The following is a 20,780-nucleotide window of genomic DNA, read 5'->3' as shown; positions in this document are numbered from 1 at the left end:
TTTAGAGATGCAGGGCTTAAATTAAAAAGGGAAAAATGTTTTATTGGGGTTAAATCAACAGAATTTTTAGGGTTTAGAATTGATGAGAAGGGCATTCACCCAACAACTGAAAAAATTAAAGCAATTAAATTGGCACCTGAACCAAAGAACAAGGCTGAATTACAAGCCTTTTTAGGATTAGTTAATTTTTATCATACAATTTTACCACATAAAGCTGCTATTGCTGAACCATTACATAGGCTTTTAGACAAGAAAACCCCTTGGCAATGGCAGGAAAAACATAGAATCAGTTTTCAAACTTTAAAGGACATTTTGTCTAGCCATTCCACGGTTACACACTTTATTGAAAATAAGCCAATTTATTTAGCGTGTGATGCTTCACCTTATGGTGTTGGGGCTGTCATCAGCCATATGGATGACAAGGGTCAACAAAAGCCAATTGCATATTATTCCAGGACGCTTACAAAAGCTGAAAGGAATTATGCCCAAATTGACAGGGAAGCCTTAGCAATAGTGGCAGGTGTAAAAAAGTTCCATGATTACCTTTATGGTAGGAACTTTACTATATATACTGACCATAAGCCCTTACTGGGATTGTTTACTACGGATAAGCAGACACCTCAGATCATGTCTCCTAGGATGCTTAGGTGGTCTATTTTCCTGTCAGCATACTCGTTCTCCCTGAAACATAGACCAGGCAAAGAGATGGGCCATGCAGATGCTTTGAGCAGACTGCCTCTAATTGACACTGAGGGCGACCCCGCTCCAGCGGGCCAAATTTTGTCCTTACACGAAATACCTGAGTGCCCGTTAACTGCAAAGGATATTGCAGCGGCCACTAAGAAAGATCTAATACTCAACAGAATTTCGGCCTGGGTTCAAGGGGGATGGCCCAATAAAAATCCGGACCCTAAATTCACACCCTATTTTAGGAGAAAAGATGAATTATCATCTCATTTGGGATGCATTTTGTGGGGCAGCCGAGTGGTTATTCCTGAGACTCATAGGAAGTCAGTAATAGCAGAGCTACACGAAGGTCACCCGGGAATTGTCCGCATGAAGGCTCTAGCTAGAAGCCACTTGTGGTGGCCTGGGTTAGACACAGCAATTGAAGAGTGCGTAGCTGGTTGTTATCAGTGTCAACGATCTAGGCCGGAACAGGCTCACACAACAACTCACAAGTGGGAGGTGGCTAGGAATCCATGGTCATGCATTCATATTGACTTCGCAGGGCCATTTCAGGGCCTGACATTCCTAGTTGTGGTGGACAGCTTTTCCCGGTGGTTGGAGGTGGTGCCTGTTAAATCTATGTCTTCAGCTAAAACAATTCAGGTTTTAAGGGGCCTCTTTGCCACCCATGGGTTACCTGACGTAATTGTCTCTGACAATGGGCCCCAATTCACCTCTGCTGAATTTCAGGATTTCCTCAAGGCCAATTGGATTAGGCACACGACTTCGGCACCCTTTCACCCGTCCACCAATGGCTTGGCTGAACGGAACGTCCGGACAACAAAAGACGCTCTGAAACGGATCATCCGCGGCAACTGGCAACAGAGATTGGCACAATTCCTACTGACACAGCATACTACACCATGCACAGCCACAGGAAAGAGCCCGGCTGAAATGAGGTGGGGAAGAAGATTAACCACAAAGCTGGACAGGCTTCACCCTGATAGACTACCCACAGAAGCTGAGGCGGCTATCCCAACCCGGTCTCTCAACATCGGGGACTTAGTTTGGGCCAGGAACTATGGTCCGGGGGACAAATGGGTACCTGGAGCGGTCATTGATGTCACGGGGCCGTTATCTTACACTATTGAGGGGGAAGGGAATAGAGTAATTAAGAGACATATAGACCAATTAAGAAAAAGGGCCCCAGAAATTGTGCAAGATGATGTGGGTCAATACACGCAGACTCATGATGTCACATTCAATCCTGACCAGCTTGGCTCAGCAACTAGTGGGAATGGAGAGGGAGGAGCGGAAACGCAAATCAGGGTACCGGAAACAGTGCCACAGCATGGCAATGCTGATTGGGAGTTGTTTCCAGTGGGAAGCACAAGTGTATCGCATAGACGTCCAGTTCAACAACAACAAAACACTAACATTGCGTCATCAGAGCCCTTGCCCCAAACATCTGGGCCTATAGCCGATTGCCAGACAGCGAATGAGTCTGTTGCCAACAAGAGTAATAGATACCCTACTAGGGTTCACAAGCCACCAATATATCTGAAAGACTATGTTAATAAATAACATTAGTGGGGGGGGGGAAGGGGTGTTGTGTCTGTAGATTAATTAAATGGGCCTTCCTCGAAGCGGGAAACTCTGAGTGCAATTATTGGTCGGTGCATTTTAGGCGGGAGTTTCTGGGCTGGGGATTGGCCACTGTTTGAACATATCTGACTATATAAGTGGGAGTTAAACGGTTAATTGCCAGTTGACTTATGTGCGAGTTAATAAACGTTTCTTGCATAAACCTCACTGTGTCGCTCGTCCATTCGAACCTAACATATGGGATTACTTTGATCCTGTGGAATATGAGGAAATGGACAAAGTCCTCAATACTATGAAAGCCATTTGTGAATTAGATCTCTTTACCTCCTGCCTTGTTTGAGCTGTCACCTCTAATACAATGGTGGCCATGCTTTTTCTGAAAGAAGTTGTTGTACCCAACATCTTGAAGAAGGTGGAGTCTCCCTTTCTGAAAAAGTCCTCTCTTGATCCAGAGACTATGGATAATTTCTGTGTGATCCAAAACTTCTCCTTTTTCATAAAATAGATTTATGTACAGCTGATACTGTGATAATCTGGATTACTTTCAGTATCATTTGAGACCTGCTTATAATATTGAAATGGCATAGGTCATTCATGTGGATCACCCGTGAAAGGATATGGTCCTTCTCTTCCTGCAGAACACTTAGCAAAACATAATGGAAAATGCTGGATGTTATAAAATCAAGATCACACAAAGTATTAGTACCACTTTATAAAACCCTAGTAAGACCACACCTGGAATACTGCAGCCAATTTTGGTCACCATACCACAAAAAAGATGTTGAAACCTTGGAAAAAGTTCAGAGAAGAGCTAAGATGATCAAAGGCCTGGAGACTAAAACATATGAAGAACGGCTATGGGACTTGGGTTTGGCTAGTCTAAAGAATAGAAGAAATAGGGGAGACATGATAGCAGTGTTCCAGTATCTGAGGGGCTGTCACAAGGAAGAGGGGGTCACATTGTTCACCAGAGCACCAGAAGGATGGAAGAGAAACAATGGTTGGAAACTGATCAAAGATAGAAGCAACCTGGAATTAAGGAGAAACTTCCTGACAGTGAGGACAATGAACCAGTAGAACAGCTCACCCCCAGAAATCGTGGGCACTCCATCTCTGGAGATTTTCAAGAAGAGACTGGACATTCACCTGTCTGGGACAGTATAAGTTCTCCTGCTTGAGCAGGGGGCTGGACTAGAAGACCTCCAAGGTCCCTTCCAGCTCTATTCTATTCTATATTTTTTCATGTTACAGGTGATGACTTTGCTTTTATGCTTTTATTTTAATGCAGTTTTTATGATTTTATGCTTATGTTTTCATGACAGTTTTACTGTTGTTGAATCTTGAAAAGTGGGTGGTACACCAATAAAATAAAAATAAGGATGTCTTCCAGGTTAGGCAAGCTTTAGTGACTTTAAACAAACTGAATACACACCCTGGCCAGGTTTAGTGAGTTCATATTTATGAAGGATATGGACTATCGTGTACAAGACTACAATAGAAGAAGCAAAAATCGAATTCCACTAGTGAACTATTCATCTAAATGAAACGTTTCAACATTATTTTTTAATTACTACTATTGTATCACTCCTCTTAGATGAAAACCAATGGAAAATGGTGCTTTTATGCAATATTATAAAACACAGAATTAATAGCAGTCTCCAACCTTGTGTTTAAAGATAATGTGTACTTCCAGCCCCCAAATAGTCCAGTCTCTGCCCTACTGCAAACTTCACCATAGGCATGTACTATCCCACTCCCCACCCATCCCTGGGACCCCACCTCCCTCTGAGATATTTCTTTCTATAAGACCTGACTATTTAACATTCAACAATATGCTAATGGGAAATGTGTAGTCTGCTTCTCCTTCTCCCTGTCCTCCTTCAGATATCTTCCATTATTTTCTAGCTGGAAGACAGCTTATCTCATAGACAGCTTAACTAGAAGTTCTCCAAGTCTGGTTGCCAAAGATTCCAAGCGAGATAAAAATCTTATGAACTCACTCCTGGGTTGATCCGGTCTTGGGTGAAGAAATTATATAACATAGACAGGTGTGTTAGGTTAAAACCCTTTGCTCTATATTTGTTTAAGGTATTGATTTATATAATACTGCTTATAGCATGCTAAAATAAGCTTTGACATTGCAAAAAGAACAATACTTTACCTATGGTTTATTTTTTTTAAAGAGTCTATGGGCAGAAAATCTTTATTCTGGAGGTTTTTAAGAAGAAATTGGATACCCATTTGTCTGAAATGGTATAGAGTTTCCTGCCTGAGCAGGGGGTTGGACTAGAAGACCTCCAAGGTCCCTTCCAATTCTGTTATTCTATTCTGTTCTAATATTGCTTAGTAATACTAAAAAAATAAATAACACAGCATATTTTGAAGTGTCTAGATTGGGAAAGGCCAGTAAAATTCTGTCATTATCAAGATCAGTCTTGTCTAGTACCTTCCAAATGCTCTGGATTATATTTTCATTGAGTCCCAACGGCTCAGCCAATGGTAGGAATGGTAGGAATGATGAGAGTTCTCCAAAATGCTTGGAAGGCACTGATTTGGCACTCCTGGCACATAGTACATAAGCCATTTCTACTGATATGTTAAAGTTCTTTCCATCCAGCATAACATTTGCTGCCAAGTTGCATTCTGCATCCATTGCCTCTATTTTGGCTTAATCCTGAATGGTGCTGACATTATTAGCATGTGTAGGCAATCAGTCCCACTTCTACCTTTAAATCTGCCTCCCTTGCTTAAATGTCACAGGCAACAGCTAATAAGGAATCAATCAGGATAGCATGAGGTAGGGTCTTGGGAAGATGGTAGGTTTTAACAGATGGCTGACCAACCTCTGCTGCTTTATCAGAAGATAATTAGATTGAAAAAGAACAGCATGTGTATTAGAACTTGCTAATTCCTACTGGTAGTTGCTGAGTAGGCAGGGACTGAGGGCAGGTCTATTGTTCCTTCAAAATTCTTCTCCCCCACTAATCATTTGGCTCGCAGAGGGACAGTATTTGGAAAAGAGTGCTAAATCTATACTTAAACCCCAACATCTCCTACATAAGCCTACCAGTTAACTGATTGATGGGTTTGGGTGATGTTGGATAAAGCAGAAACAGAAAAGATGGATATTTCAAAATCCAGCACCTTCCAAGCATGGTGAAGAACAGGTAAGCAAAGTGATGCTCTGGACAATTCATTCACCTTTAGGTTGGTAGCCTGGTGAACTGTCTTTAGTGAATCTTTGGAGATTCTCAGTCATCCAGATCATGGTTGCCCCAAAGGTGTTTTTTCAAGAGGCAATTGTACTTCCTTGTTTTTCTTTGAAGACGTTTCACTTCTTGTCCAAGAAGTTTCTTCAGCTCTGATTGGATGGTGGGCAATGGAAGGATTTATATTCCTTGCAGACAGCTGGTGATTTGCTTTCTTTTAGCGAGAGTCGTTGAGGCCACTTGGAGGTTTATCTGTGTCCTCAAGGTCACCTGACCGGTGCAAATGGGTATGGAGCCTTTTTGGAACTACTAAAAGGACTGTGTGGTAGACCGGAGATAGATGATGTCATATACTTCCCCCTCTGTTGAGAGAGGGCCATTTAATTTTGACATAGATGACCCCTCTTTGAACCCTCTTTCACACCAGTCATCCTCTTTTTCCAAAATTTGGACTTTGCTGCCTTCAGATTGATTGCACAATCTTGTCCTGAAGGGTTTGTTCTCCTATGTCCTACCATGCATTTATGAAGTGGTTGTTTTGTTTCCCCAATGTACAGAAATGTCTTTAGCGAGCTAGAGGTTTTGAGCAGCTATATCCAGCTCTTCCCTGGAAAGGAGGTGAAGCCCCCACCATGTTAACAGAGCAGAATGCCTAGGAACCCAATGGGAAGGCGATCCCTCTCATTAGAGGTCACTTGATTGTGATACCAATAGAATGAGTGAGAAAGTACATCAGATTGTATAGCCTTTGAAAATGCCATGGACTGCTGATAAAGGAGAAAACACTGCTTTAACACTAGAACCTCATGTATTGGAGTTAAGAACCTGGCAGAAAAGTAGTTTCATAGTTTCACCTGAAAAAAACCCATTACTGCCTGATTCTGAGAAACTGTAAAAGGTAAAGGTAAAGGTTCCCTCGCACATGCGTGCTAGTCGTTTCTGACGATATTAAAGAAAACAGAACTTTATAGATGAAAGTCTACAATGACTACTAAACAGAATTGAAACCAGAAATAATGGCAAATATTTTCTCCAAGAGACCTGAGTGATAAAGTTCTAGTCAGCCGTTATGCTCTGAAGGAGTTGCCATGGCCGATGTGCCTCCAGGTTTCCTCTAGAAAATTATATGTTTCAACAAACGTTGAACAAGATGTTGAAGTAACAATAATTCAACAAACATTGTATGTATTCACAAATTTTCTTCTGATAATATACATTTGCTTTAAGTAGACTTTTAAAAAGTTTTGATGGGAAATTAAGGAAAGCTGCCATTCGAAATTCTGGGAGTCATGCTTGGAGAGTCGGGCGTGCAGCATTAATTAATTAATTAATTAATTAATTAATTAAGCAGCATGATTCTCGTGATGTTTTCAGTTCTTTCTGTTACTAATACATTCATTTCGCCGCAGATTTATCAAATAAGTGGACTCCAGAGCGAGGATTTGATTTCCTAAATTAAATGTTTCGCCAAATTTTCTGCTTACTCCCGGCATAATGAAGAAACAGTTACTTTTTCTGTGTGGGTTTGTCCTCGTAAACTTTATTTCCCAAAGACACCCCTGGAACAGCTTTCTTTACCACTGGGACACTTGTAAACTCAGAAGGAGAATTAAGCATTGGATTGCACAGATTCAAGTTTCAGGAAACAAAGCTCAAGAAGAAAAGCAGGTTGCAGCTTGACATTTCATTTCTGCTGCTACAAAATGCTCTCTGAGCTGTTGCCCCAAAATAAGAAATACAAGTTGGAGGAAGTATTTCACATGATATAAAGAACGGTGGGTTGGGAAAAGTTTGAACATTTTTGCCTTCTCCTCTGCATATCTCATGTTTGGTTGCGTGCAAAATATACCTATATCTCAACAGGAGCTGATTTGTTTGCATGGGAAAGTATGGCTTTCATGCAAGGGTATTCTAGAAGTTTTCAGCTTCCTTATGGCCATGGACTAATGGAAGGGAAACATCGAGAGCTTGTCCTTTATATTGTCCTTCAACAATTTTGACATTGCATATGTACATTATCTCTGCAAATCAAATCACATTTGGTTCTGAGAAGAATCTTGAACAGGATCTGAAGTGTAGAACCCTACACTCTAGGTAATTACTATCAGAAGAAGAGTTGGAAATCTAATGTGGCACAGAGTTTGTTCATTTTTAATAAGATTTTTAAAAAGGTACATTAAAAAGGTACACCGCTTTTTGGGGGGTTTCACCAGACCCGTTTCTCCTGTTTGTTAGAGCCCTGGTGACACAGTGGTAGAATGCAGCATTGCAGGCAAACTGTGCCCACAGTCTGGAGTTTGATCCTGGCACAGCTTGAAAGTGACCCCCTCCTTCCAACCTTCTGAGGTTGTTAAAATGAGGACCCATATTTTTGGAGGCAATAGGCTGACTCTGTAAACTGCTCAGCCAGGCCTCTACGAAGTGGTACGTAAGTCTAAGTGCTATTGCTATTGTTAAAAAAACTCACTTAATAAAATATCAGTGAAAGCATACAGTAAAGCACCTGCCTCTAATATGGCCTTGCTTTTAAAGAATGTCTGGGGATAATAGTGGATAGATTTATAAAATACAAACAGTGGGGTCTATAACTCTGTCCTTTATTTGGAAATGTGCTCAGATACCTGGGGTGAGGACAAAGGTGAGTTGCACTGCTAGGCTAGAAGGATTAATAAAGAATAATTCAACCGGTTAAAAGATGTTTAGTAACTGACCACTCCCACTGTGGCAAAGTTGCAAACATTCTCTGAAAGATTGTCATGCTCTCTCAAGAAGAAACAAAGATGTGGGATTAAATTATCAATTCCCTTATCCATTTAACTACAATCGTGTGGATTTGGCTACTTTTGATTTAAGCTATTAGAATTTTCAGAGAACTTCCTCTAGATGTCCTCATAGATGCAGTAAAGCATTATGAAATATTATTTTCATCAGGCATGCTTGGTATCCAAATGCAAGGCTTTTAAATTAGGAAGCAAAAAACATATTTTTTAGGCAGTTCTATACTCCTCTACTCTGGTGGAGTGGGTTACGTATTCCTTGGGCTATTATTCTTTTTCTCTTTTAAGTAAACTTGTCCAGACAACTTGCAAAAGAAAATGGAAAGAAAGAAAGAAAGAAAGAAAGAAAGAAAGAAAGAAAGAAAGAAAGAAAGAAAGAAAGAGGAAGGAAGGAAGGAAGGAAGGAAGGAAGGAAGGAAGGAAGGAAGGAAGGAAGGAAAGAGAAAGAAAGAAAGGAAAGAAAGAAAGAAAGAAAGAAAGAAAGAAAGAAAGAAAGAAAGAAAGAAAGAAAGAAAGAAAGAAAGAAAGAATATCAGGTTCAAGGATTCACAAAATGTCTTGGAGCATAAATGGAGATTCTCAGTCATCCAGGTCATGGTTGTCTCAAAGGTACTTTTTCAAGAGGCATTAATGTCTGACCTTTCTTTGTTTTTCCTTGAAGATGCTTCACTTCTCATCCAAGACGCTTCTACAGTTCTAGGAGCATAATTTGGCATCTAATCCTGATTAATTTCACTGGTGCTTTTTGTATCATGGATCCTTTCAAAACTGCAGCAAGCCACCAAAAATTAACCATAAAGAAAAATTTAGATGGTGTGCCAACCTAGTAAAATTATGCTATGTAAATTATAACCTTTTGTACCGAAATTACGTGTATTAGTGATATTGTAAGTAAATTTATGCACCATCTTTTAAGACAATGTTTATTAATTTGTGGTAAAAATGTTTTCATAGAACTGGAAAAATCACTTTCATAATGAATCCTGCTGTTCATTTAATATCCATAAATCCTAATACCTAGAAATCAATGCAGCACAAGACATTAATCCAGATCCTGCCATAGCGTAATAGGTTTGTTATTGGAAAACATTGGAAAATTAACGTATTAGTCTGGATGAGTGCATTAATATTTGTAATTTCTTGGGCTGAAAAATTAATGCACCAAAGACCTCTGAAAAAACTCCATATGAAAAGCAAATTTATTTAAATCTAGTCACCATTTCAGTTTTTAATTTTTGGCCCTTTAGTGTAACTTTTTAATTTCTTTTTTCACTTATTCCCTTTGGCTCCTCATGTCACCCACACTGTTGTGTATTGATCAAATCACCTTCCTGTTTTCCCTTTTCCTAAAACAAGACTTGGGAAATTAAGAGGGTTCAAAAGAAAAATGTGCACTAGCAGCTCTTTTTGTTTTGCAAACAAAGTTCTGGAGATCCTGATGGGCGTATCATCCTCCCTATTATTGCTTAAATTTTTAAAAGAATCATTAAGGCTCGGGGAGAAGTTTCTGTAAAAATATTCCACTTAAATGATGTTTGTTTTCAAAATACAAGCAAATGTGGATGGGCAAATTAGTGGCAATTATATGGAGGTAGATAAAAAGCCTACTGAAGTGAACCCAAGACCATTCCTCTCTTCCTATCAATATGGGATTCAGTTCAAGGAAAGAAGAAGGCAAAGAGCACAGGTTTGAATCTTTATAGAGTTTGATTTCTTCTTCATTACTATCCAGCAAGATGCTTTGTGGGATGAACTGCCCCAGGCAATTTCAACAGCTTTAATTTTGCTTTGAAGAAAGTTGTTGGTGATGATTGTTCTCTCTCTCTCTCTCTCTCTCTCTCTCTCTCTCTCTCTCTCTCTCTCTCTCTCTCTCTCTCTCTCTCTCTCTCTCTCTCTCTCTCTCTCTCTCTCTCTCTCTCTCTCTCTCTCTCTCTCTCTCTCTCTCTCTCTCTCTCTCTCTCTCTCTCTCCTCTCTCTCCTCTCTCTCCTCTCTCTCTCTCACACGCACACAGAAAGAAAGACTTTTAGAGAATGCAGCTTCTCCAAAGTCTCTGAAATTTAAATTTGAGAGGAGAAGGGTATTAATAATTATTGCTGGATGCCACCAAATAAGTACATAGATCAAGGTATACTTGAGCAAGAAAATGCTTCTGTTCCACTCTTGATCTAATTGATTATATGGGTAACACATATTGCAGAATGTGAATCACTATTCTCATTTTTTTAAAGCTATACAAGCTGATTATTAATCATTCTTAAGCTGAGGATAAAGAAAACTCTTGCATGTAGCTTACTAACACGGATTTAGGATAGTTCCTGCTGTTGGTGAATAAATAAAGGCAACATAGGTAAAAATGGTTTTAATTAAGGTGTGGATATGGAGGTAGTGAATTCTAGATTGGGAATAAAGGTTTCAGCAATATAAAGATTTACATGTTGTTATCATGTTCTAACTATGCATGGCCTAACCTGTGCATGATGATGAATAGAATAGAATAGAATAGAATAGAATAGAATAGAATAGAATAGAATAGAATAGAATAGAATAGAATAGAATAGAGTAGAGTAGAGTAGAGTAGAGTAGAGTAGAGTAGAGTAGAGTAGAATAGAATAGAATTAGAATAATTTTATTGTCACTCTGAATGTACACTAATTGAAATTTCGTTGCATACAGCTCTCAAAGGGTCACCACCTCCAATATACACTACATAAATATGACATAAATAAATACATACATACATAATTATTCATATACCCACATATATTATATCACACAGAGAGGCAACACAGTCTAGTTTGGATTATGTATACATGTGCATGATGAGAAAAATGAATCATGCAAGTTTACCAGATGGATGGCAGATTTCAGAAAGTAGTCTTTGTTTTTTGGGGCAATGTTAAACTTTATACACATAGACATTCTGTGGGAAGATTCTAACTTCTGGATTTCCACAGAACAATCAGTCAAAAATACTTTAGGCTTAGAACTCTCATGGAAGAATTCTTTTCATGTCAAACCCCCCCCCCCAAATAAAAAAATAAAAATGAAGATGTCTTACAATTTTTCTTAAAGTAAGGAAAATTACAAAGACTATTTCATCAGTACCGTACACAAAGTTTTTTATAGCATTTTCAAGTGTTCAAATTGCATTATAAACATTATTGACTTGCAAACTTTATAACCATCCCAGAAGGTAAGTTACAATTATTGTCTTCTTCATTGCTGGGGTGAGAGAGGCAGGCAGAAATGAATAGCTTTTTCAAGATTGCCTGGTAAATTCATGGTAAAGTAAGAATTTCAGATTATACATCAATCTTCTTCCATACAGCGGATCCTCACTTAACAACAGTAATTGGGACAGGCAACTCTGTTACTAAGCCATGTGATCATGAAGTGCAATATCACGTGATCATGCTGACTTATGATAGCAGTTGTGGCGGTTCCATTTCCCATAAAACGAATCCTGCATGATTATTAGGAGCAACATCGTAGGATCGCCACTGACCTTACTTGTTTTCCAAAGCACCAGACAGCAGGACAAGACACAATGGATGGAAACTAATCAAGAAAAGAAACAACCTGGAATTAAGGCAGAACTTCCTAACTGTGAGGTCAATTAACCAATGGAACAGCTTTTGCTGTCAGAAGTTTGGGGTGCTTCATCACTGGAGGTTTTTAAGAAGAGACTGGACAGCCACCTGTCTGAAATGGTATAGGGTCTCCTGCTTGAGCAGGGGGTTGACTAGAAGACTTTGAAGGTCCCTTCCAGCTCTATTCTGATTATCAGAAGCCAGCACTGAAAGTTGTGAAGGGTGATCACATGACTGCAGGATGTTATGGCCATTGTAAACGTAGGCCAGTTGTCAAGAGCCCAAATAGCAATCATGTAATTGGTGGACACTGCAATGGCCGCAACTACAAGGAGTGGTCATTTAGCTTAGAGCACAGGTTTGCAACCCGCGGCTCCGGAGCCGCATGCGGCTCTTTCAGCCATCTCCTGCGGCTCCCAGTCCTCTGCCATGTGCAGTCCCCCCCAAAAAAAGTGGGACTAAAAAAGTTCAACCAATCAATTGAAATATGCAGGGTAGGTGCATATCTCGCCTTGGCTCCACTCTTCAGTCAAACCCTGTTCTGCGCATGCATGCATGTATGCGCATGTGCACACATTTTTTGCGGCTCCCAGTTTTTCCTTTTGTGAGGGAACCGGTTCCGAGTGGCTCTTTCACTGTTTCAAGTTGCTGACCCCTGGCTTAGAGATACATGAAGCTCTTTCAGAAATGAAATTGCTAGTGTACAGCAAGGTGTTTAAAGCTGTTATTTGATTTAGAGCTGGTTTAGAGTTCTGCCCCATTAGAGCAGACTGTATAAATAAAATGGAAGATCACCAGTGGAGATACAAAGAAGCCAAACAAAATTTTCTTTCTATTATTCTGAAAAGAAGAGCCACTTAATAGGCAACAGGTTACTTATCACTGGCCTGTATGATTATTCTCACATGGTCTTTAAAAGAAAACTGTAAAGATCTTATATAAATTCTGCTAAAAGTGACTGTAATAAGTATTGTTCCTCAATATATACCTAAATTTAAACTATATAAAAAATTAAACTGTACAGAAAACATAGAAATTAGCACTGCTTAAAAGCTAAACAATTGATCTCAGATAATATGTTCATTCAATAAACATTTATACACATTTCAGAATATGATCCAGTTGTGTTATATTTCCTGCCATCCTGTGCTTTCAATAAACTCTTTGCATATTTTTTTTCTGTGTATATGCATCCATATTCAGTACTGAGGATTTTTTTTTTTTAAAAAAAATAAATACACAGAGAATAGATAGGGAAAGACACTCATCTATTTTCAAACACCATTCAAACCATCATACAGGCTTTTTCAGAAAGCAAGCCCAACTTCAGGAAACTAAAAGGCAGAAGTGAAAAAAAATCAGCATTAAGGTCTAGATTAGAAAATACACATGCCCATTCCTGGCCTGCTGGAAGATTACAGAGGTTGCAAAAGGAAAAATAGCATATTTCTCTAGATCAAGTTCTATAAATTATAGAATGTATAGATTTTTTTTTCAGCACAGGGAGGAAAGAAAGAGCCTTAGAAGCAATATGTAATTGATTACTGAACACATAGCTTTTAAAATTACTTGTTCGACTTTTTAGTATAAGTTATTTATTGGAATTTTACATGGGGGATTCTTTTTCCCGAAGACCAGAAGACCCTACAGGTAATCCTTTTTTTATTGAAAAGTTTTACAGTACATTTTATTTTTAACAAAGCAAAACAAAACCCCTCCCAACCCCCTCCCCTCTTCCCAACCCTCCCCAACACCTCCCTCCCTCCCCCTCCCCCCTCCCCGACTTCCCACAGCTAAATACAAGGTATAACAGTAAAAACAATCATAATCTACCATATGCAAACAACAATAACTATTAAGTCTGTCGCACTTTAACTCTTATAAAATAACTACAAGCAATATAAATATCACATCAATACTTATTCAAATACTAAGTGAAACTTTTTAGTCCCATATTTATTCTGGATGTAATCAATCCATTTTTTCCACTCCACAATATATCTCTGTTGCGAATGGTCTTTCAAGTACGCTGGACCCTACAGGTAATCCTTGACTTACAGTGGTTCGCTTAGTGACCGTTTGAAGTTACAAAGTCATTGCAAAAAGCAACATATGATTTTTCACACTTAGGACCGTTGCAGCATCCCCATGGTCACATGATCAAAATTCAGATCCTTGGCAACTGACGCGTATTTATGACGGTTGCAGTGTCCTGGTGTCATGTGATCACCTTTTGTGATTTTTCTGACCAGCAAAATCAATGGCGAAGCCACGTTCACTTAACAACCGTGTTACTAACTTAACAACTGCAGTAATTCACTTAACAACTGTGGCAAGAAAGCTTATAAAATGGGGCAAAACTCACTTAACGAATGTCTCACTTAGCGACAGAAATTTTGGGCTCTATTGTGGTCATACTATTTTTTCCTGCAGGAATTCTGCGCTGTTATTGTTACTCTTACGGTAACATGCATGAGAGTATCTATATCTGTGTGCACGCACACACATACCCACACATTATTTAGTCATAACTTAAGATTTCTTAATACGGAGAAACAAGGCAAATGTTTAATGAACACATGCTATAGAAATGTAGTAACAGACTCTGAAGTTTTCTTGGTAAGGTTTTTTTGGAAGTGGTTTGTTGTGGTCTTCTTCCTAGGAGAGGGGGAGAGAGAGAGACAGACAGACAGAGACAGAGAGAGAGAGAGAGACAGAGAGACACTGGCCCAGGGTTATCCAGCTGGCTTCATGCCTAAGGTGCATGGCTGGCTCCAGAAATTTGGCAATGTGGGCAAATTCATATCCAGGTGTCCGCTACGTTTTAGTTCATCTTCCAATTTTTGTCAGGAATTTCAAAAAGGTGCCTCTCTCAATTTTTTTTCAGCCTCAGACATTTTTTCCCCTCAGACATTTAAACCTTATATACACAGGAATTTTAATTACCTCATCTCTCGTTGTTATATGGCCATAATTCTGCAATATTATATTTGATCTTTCAGTCAGCATGTTGGCTTATGGAGGACACTGCTACTGCTTCTCACTTTTTTGTGTTTTTCAAAAGTCGTTTCAATTTTGCCACCCACTAAAATTTGCTGTCCTTAGGCTGCTACCCATTTGGCCTCAGCCTAGAGCTAGCTCTGCTAAGGCAGGACTTGTTGTGGAAGAAGACCACAACAAACTACTTCCAAAAAACCTTACCAAGAAAACTTCAGAGTCTATTACTACATTTCTATGTTTTCCCAATTGTTAGCCTGGTGCATTAAATATTACACCAAACTGGTTCTCTTAGCAAATATTACTCTTAAAAAAACATGTTGGAGATTCGTGTTGAGTGGCAATAAAAGGAAATTCAACCCATCTGGGGCAAATACTCTCAAAACACCTAAACAGTTTGCTAAATAATCTTGCAGAAGGACAGATTTAGACTGTGATAAAAAAAATCTGATTCCTATCATGCTGGGACCACTTGAACCGGTATAAACTGAATATACATATTTAAACGTTCCTAATGTTTTTGTTTTATACTATTGCAAATGCTTTAAAAAGGTTTGGGATGTAGGAAAAAGGTTATCAACCTTTTTAATCTTGTACAATAGCTCAGGTGTTCTCAAACAATGATGATGATAATAATACCATTAAAATTAAATGGTTTAAATCTCAGCATTGTTAAAACTAGTAGGGTGTCAAGAAATTTCTTTTGTATGTTTTTAAGAGATTGTAGAGTCACCTGAGAGATTGCTGAGAACAAAATCTCATGAAATTTGACAATCTTCTGAGATTTAAAATACCTTTGAAAAGGAAAAAAAATAAAAAAAATAATTTGGGAGTTTAATGTATGCCCTCTGATGGTGCTGTGAGTACAGGAGGTTTTGTTGACAACCAACACGCATGATGAATACATCTAAGTTAACATGTAGAAGCAACCTTTATGTTCAAAATTTTAGTGCTGACTTTTTATGGTTGAATTTTATTTTTATTTTCAGACAGATATAACAATATAGCTTCTGTAATAACAGTGCAGCAATGCATCATCAGATTAATATTCAACTGTCCCTGTGTCTAAGTCAGGCACTCTGCTTTAAAAATATCTGTGCATCCTCTTTTCAGCTACTTTGGAGTCATGGAAGGTGGCACTGCCACTGAAAAGTCAGAGAACAGCAACGACACACCCAGTTTGCCTTCTTCACAGTCTTCACAATCGTCTTCCTATACACCTGTCAAACTCGAAGAATTCGAAACATCAGGCTTCAGCATCGAGAAGCTTTTCACAAAAGCCAAAGAGAACTGCAATTGCAACCAACAAAGTGTCCTCACCTTTTTTCATCAGTTGTTCCCAGTAATCAAGTGGCTTCCTCGTTACAGCGTCAAGGAACATCTGCTGGGGGATGTCATCTCAGGCTTGTTGGTAGGAGTTGTTTCCATCCCTCAATCAATCTCCTATGCCATCCTTGCAAGCCAGGATCCCATTTATGGGCTCTATACCAACTTCTTCTGTGCTATTATTTACTTTGCCATGGCTACCTCACGCCATAATTGTGTCGGTTCCTTTGGGGTCCTTTGCTTGATGATTGGAGAGTCAGTAAACCGGCAACTTACTCTAGCAGGCTATGATTTGGACATGGATACAGATCTCATGGCCAATGCCACAATGAATGGTACGGTTACCTGTAACAGAGGCTGTTATGCAATCACAGTGGCAACCACTCTAACTTTTTTGGTTGGGCTTTATCAGGTAAGATAAATTAATCTTTCTTTTAAAAGAATTTCTTTCTATGTAAGTGTCTATCTATCTAGTATGAGCAAAAAAAAGCCTTTATATTTAGTGTTCTGAAGAGTCTTCAAAGCGAAAAAAATTAATGCTCCTTCTTGTACGAACAAGTGTATCTCTACATGAAATCCATAAGCTATCCAGGACTTTAATAGCATGCATTTAATTGTCCTGAGGATTGATTTTGGCAGCTTTTGCATGTATTTATTTCAAATACTTTAATATGATTTCAATCATTGTGAGCCCTATAGTATGTCTGAGTTACAGACTGTTTTTGAAAATTTGTTCTTTCTAATATTTTATCAAACTCTTGTTTGTTCCAGATCTGACATCTAACTTGTCACAGTCAAATTCTATAACTAGTAATAACAGACAAAAAAAAATGCAAGTTTAGATCTATCACCTTACTTTTCATTGCATTTATTTCTGAATCATGAATTCCATTTACTTTTCCTTTCAGATTATTCTAGGGGTCTTCCAGATGGGCTTCATATCAATTTATCTCTCAGAACCTCTTCTGAGTGGGTTTGTGACAGGGTCCTCCCTTACCATTCTCACTTCCCAAATGAATCTTCTGTTTGGACTGAAGATCCCTCGGCATGATGGAATTGGCTCCCTTATTTTAACATGGATTGACATCTTCAGATACATTGGGAAGACCAACATCTGTGATTTGGTCACCAGCCTGGTGGCTTTAATTCTAATTGTGCCAGTAAAGGAAATCAACAATTTATTTAAGGACAAAATGAAGGCTCCATTTCCTATGGAACTCCTGGTGGTAATTGGAGCCACACTCCTGTCACATTTCCTTAACTTCAATAATAGATACAAATCTAAAATTTGTGGTACAATTCCCACCGGTTTCAAACCACCTGCTGTCCCAGATCTGAGCCTAGTGCCAAATCTGGCAGTTGATGCTCTACCTATTGCCATCATTGGTTTTGCTATGACAGTCTCACTGTCAGAAATATTCGGCAAGAAGCATGGTTATCCTGTCCAGGCCAACCAAGAGATGATTGCTCTTGGGATGGGAAATCTGATCCCATCTTTCTTCTACTGCTTTGCTTCCTGTGCAGCCTTATCAAAAACCTTGCTGAAAGAATCAACAGGATGCCATACTCAAATATCAAGCTTGATATCTTCAGCTGCATTGCTCCTGGTATTATTGTGGATTGCACCTCTCTTCTATTCACTGCAAACATGCATCTTGGGTGTGATTACAATTGTTAATCTCAGGGGAGGATTGCGGAAATTTGCTGATGTACCCAAGATGTGGCGGATCAGCAAAATAGACACCATAGTCTGGTGGGTAACCATGCTGTCCTCATCTCTGATCTCCACAGAACTGGGCCTTCTGATAGGAGTCTGCTTTGCCCTGCTGTGCATCATCTTCCGCACCCAGCGGCCCCGAGCCACCCTTCTAGGTAAGGTGAACGACTCTGAAATCTATGAGGATCAGTTCACTTACAAGAGGATCAGTAGCATTGCAAACATCAAGATCTTCCGCTTTGATACTTCTCTTTACTATGCAAACAAAGACTACTTCAAAAGTTCACTTTTCCAGAAAACAGGCGTGAATCCCTGCCTAGTTGCTGCGCTACAACAAAAAGCTCAAGCTAAAGCAAACCTAACCAAAAATCAAAATTGTTTTTCCTCCAAGTTGAATTGCCTAAGGGGAACCAAGACTCCAAAGGCTTCAGCAGATGCTCCTGATGCCTCGATAGATATGCATACTTTGATCATTGATTGTGGAGCCATGCAATTTATAGACAGTGTAGGCCTTAGTTTGCTGAAGGAGATGCGTCAAGATTACAAGAAGATCGGTATACAAGTCCTGCTGGCCAATTGTAACCCATCCATACGGCGTTTGCTCCAGGCAGGAGGCTGGCTTACTGGGATGCAGGATCCAGAGTTGCTCTCATTCCATAGCATACATGCTGCTGTGCAGTTTGCAGAGAAACAGGATCAAACTCAACAGACAGACAGTGTGGCGGTAACAAATGTCTTTGGACCAGAAACTGAGGATGTTCCAATTGCGTTGAGTCTGGAGGAACCCCTCTAGGCCTGCATGAAGCAGGATGTGAACTTTTGAGGAACTAGTTTAATAGTTATTTTATCAAGAAGAAAAAGGCCTGGCTGCCAATAACCTAAGATAACATGTGTTTCAGTTGTGACAAGCTAAGATGGTGGCCTTTTCATTCCAGAGAATAATTATTACTCTGTTGTTACATTACCACATAATCTTTGTCCCTGCTATGAAGATAAAACGATGTGGGAAAAGCTGCTTAATTTCTTTACTTAAGCAACTATGAAAGGGCAAGAAAGGAAGACCTTCAAAGTAGGAGCTTAATTATATTTTAATCCTGCATGAAGCTGGGTCAGTATTTAATCAACGAAACAATAATGAATATATAGATAGGTTGGGAATCATGAAGTAGTGAGTCTGACCTACTGTAAATATGCAACTCAAGAAAGTCAGGGTCTGAAACTGATAGTGCAGCTTTATAGTCTTTCAATGGCTCTGTCAATTTAAGAAGACACTCCCTACAAATAAAAATGTATACTGCTGGAAAAAAATAAAGGGAACAGAAAATAAGACATCCTACTATTAAATACAGTACATTGTGTTGTTTAAGTGTTCCCTTTATTTTTTTGAGCAGTATATATCGCCATGAATGTTTCTAGCCTTGCTTTGCTATGTTATAGATTATCTATAAAGAAAAACAAGTGGTAGGAGATAGAACATAAGCCTGATAGAGAATAGACAACTGGCACCTACAAGAATTAAGGACTACAAGTCCCATCAACCTTAGCCATTAAGATTGGTCAGGGATGATAGATCTCTGATCCAATGCATCTGGAGAATGACCAGTTGCCTACCCATGCTTTAGAAATGGCTGATTCTAGTGAAAGAAAGCCATTGTCCATGAGTAGCCTCATTCATTTTTATAAGCTTAAACATTGTTAGCACTATAGCTGTGCTCAGGAATGGAACATGTCTTTAGTTGTTGTATTATATCATAACAGTTCAGGACATTGGTTTCCCTTGAGAGGCATTCTCTTATCTGACCAAACTGGCTTTGCTAAACTATCAAGCTAAGAGGAAACTCTACCAGAAATCGTTTTAACTGGCACCAACAGGCTGAACCTGTTCTTGAATAGAGAGTCAGAAGAGAAGGGGAAAGTTGGTATTTGTTCAGAAAGGAAATGTGAAGTAATATAGCTTTTACCCAAGGAAAAGAATCTTCTATTGGATAGTAGAGAACATTATATAATCTTACAGATAAATTAAGATCTTAAGGTGATCCTAAAAACGCAACAGGCTTTAAATGGCTTTTGAAACTGACTTGCTGCTTGTTATCCAGAAAATTACTTTCCCTTTTTCTGGCACTTCTTTTAAAAAAGTTAACTGTGGTCATTTCTTCTGAAAGGAAAAAGGGGTTGCATGGAGGTGGTGGGAGCAATGTCACTCTCCCTCCTTGCTGCCCTCTGCAGATTCTCCGACCTCTTTGCTGGCCTGCAAGTCATGCAGACTATTACAAAAAAAAAAAAGGTCTGGGAGGAACAGGAGTGGCCGCCGGAGGTCCTGCAGCTGACGTGCTAAATGACAACATTGAAAATTGAGCTTTAGGATTAGGAAAAATATGTGCAGAAACAGCGCAGGAGCCGTTAACAATAAGATGAGGCTGTTTGCCAGGAAGGAGACCTGAAGAAATTAGTATTTCCAAAAGGGTTTAGTAATCCAGTGTATTTATCTCATAGGGATTTTTTTTCCTGTAAAGAACTCCTAAATTATTGGTACGTTGTTCTCCCTTCTATGAAACGCTTTCTTCTTTCACTTTATTTTCTTGTATGCTAATGAAACAAATCAAAAAATCAAATATCTGAAGTGTTTTTTTGTGTCATTTGTTTTGTATACTTCTTATTCCTCTTGCTTCTATGACTCAACATTGCTCCAAATGATCTATGTGCTGCTCCACTTTATCCTCCCATCCCACATGATATGTCACCTGAGCATAATTAATCATGTCGGTGACATGAACGTGAGGTGTGTGTGTGTGGGGGGGTGTTGTTTCTAAATCTCCACAAAAAACATCCTCTCCTTTCCAAGAATGCCTATTCGGCTGGTCTTACCATGAAGACACCATCTGAATTGTT

At 39.2% G+C, this 20,780-nt stretch overlaps 1 protein-coding gene across 1 annotated transcript; it reads left to right on the top strand.

Annotated features, from left to right (window-relative positions):
• Positions 1–5,427: 5,427 nt before the first annotated feature.
• Positions 5,428–18,684, top strand: LOC308662883 (sulfate transporter-like; the record flags this gene model as incomplete). The annotated part of the gene is made up of 3 exons (XM_081319027.1): positions 5,428–5,441; positions 15,962–16,586; positions 17,083–18,684. The coding sequence occupies 3 exons, from the start codon at positions 5,428–5,430 to the stop codon at positions 18,682–18,684; spliced, it is 2,241 nt and encodes a 746-aa protein (XP_081175153.1).
• Between the last annotated feature and the right edge of the window lie 2,096 nt (positions 18,685–20,780).

The sequence above is a fragment of the Vipera berus genome (genome assembly GCF_964194415.1).
Source record: "Vipera berus genome assembly, chromosome: 2".
Classification (NCBI taxonomy): Eukaryota; Metazoa; Chordata; class Lepidosauria; order Squamata; family Viperidae; genus Vipera; species Vipera berus.
The sequence above is the reverse complement of the archived record's forward strand: the minus strand, read 5'-3'. Positions and strand labels throughout refer to the sequence as shown.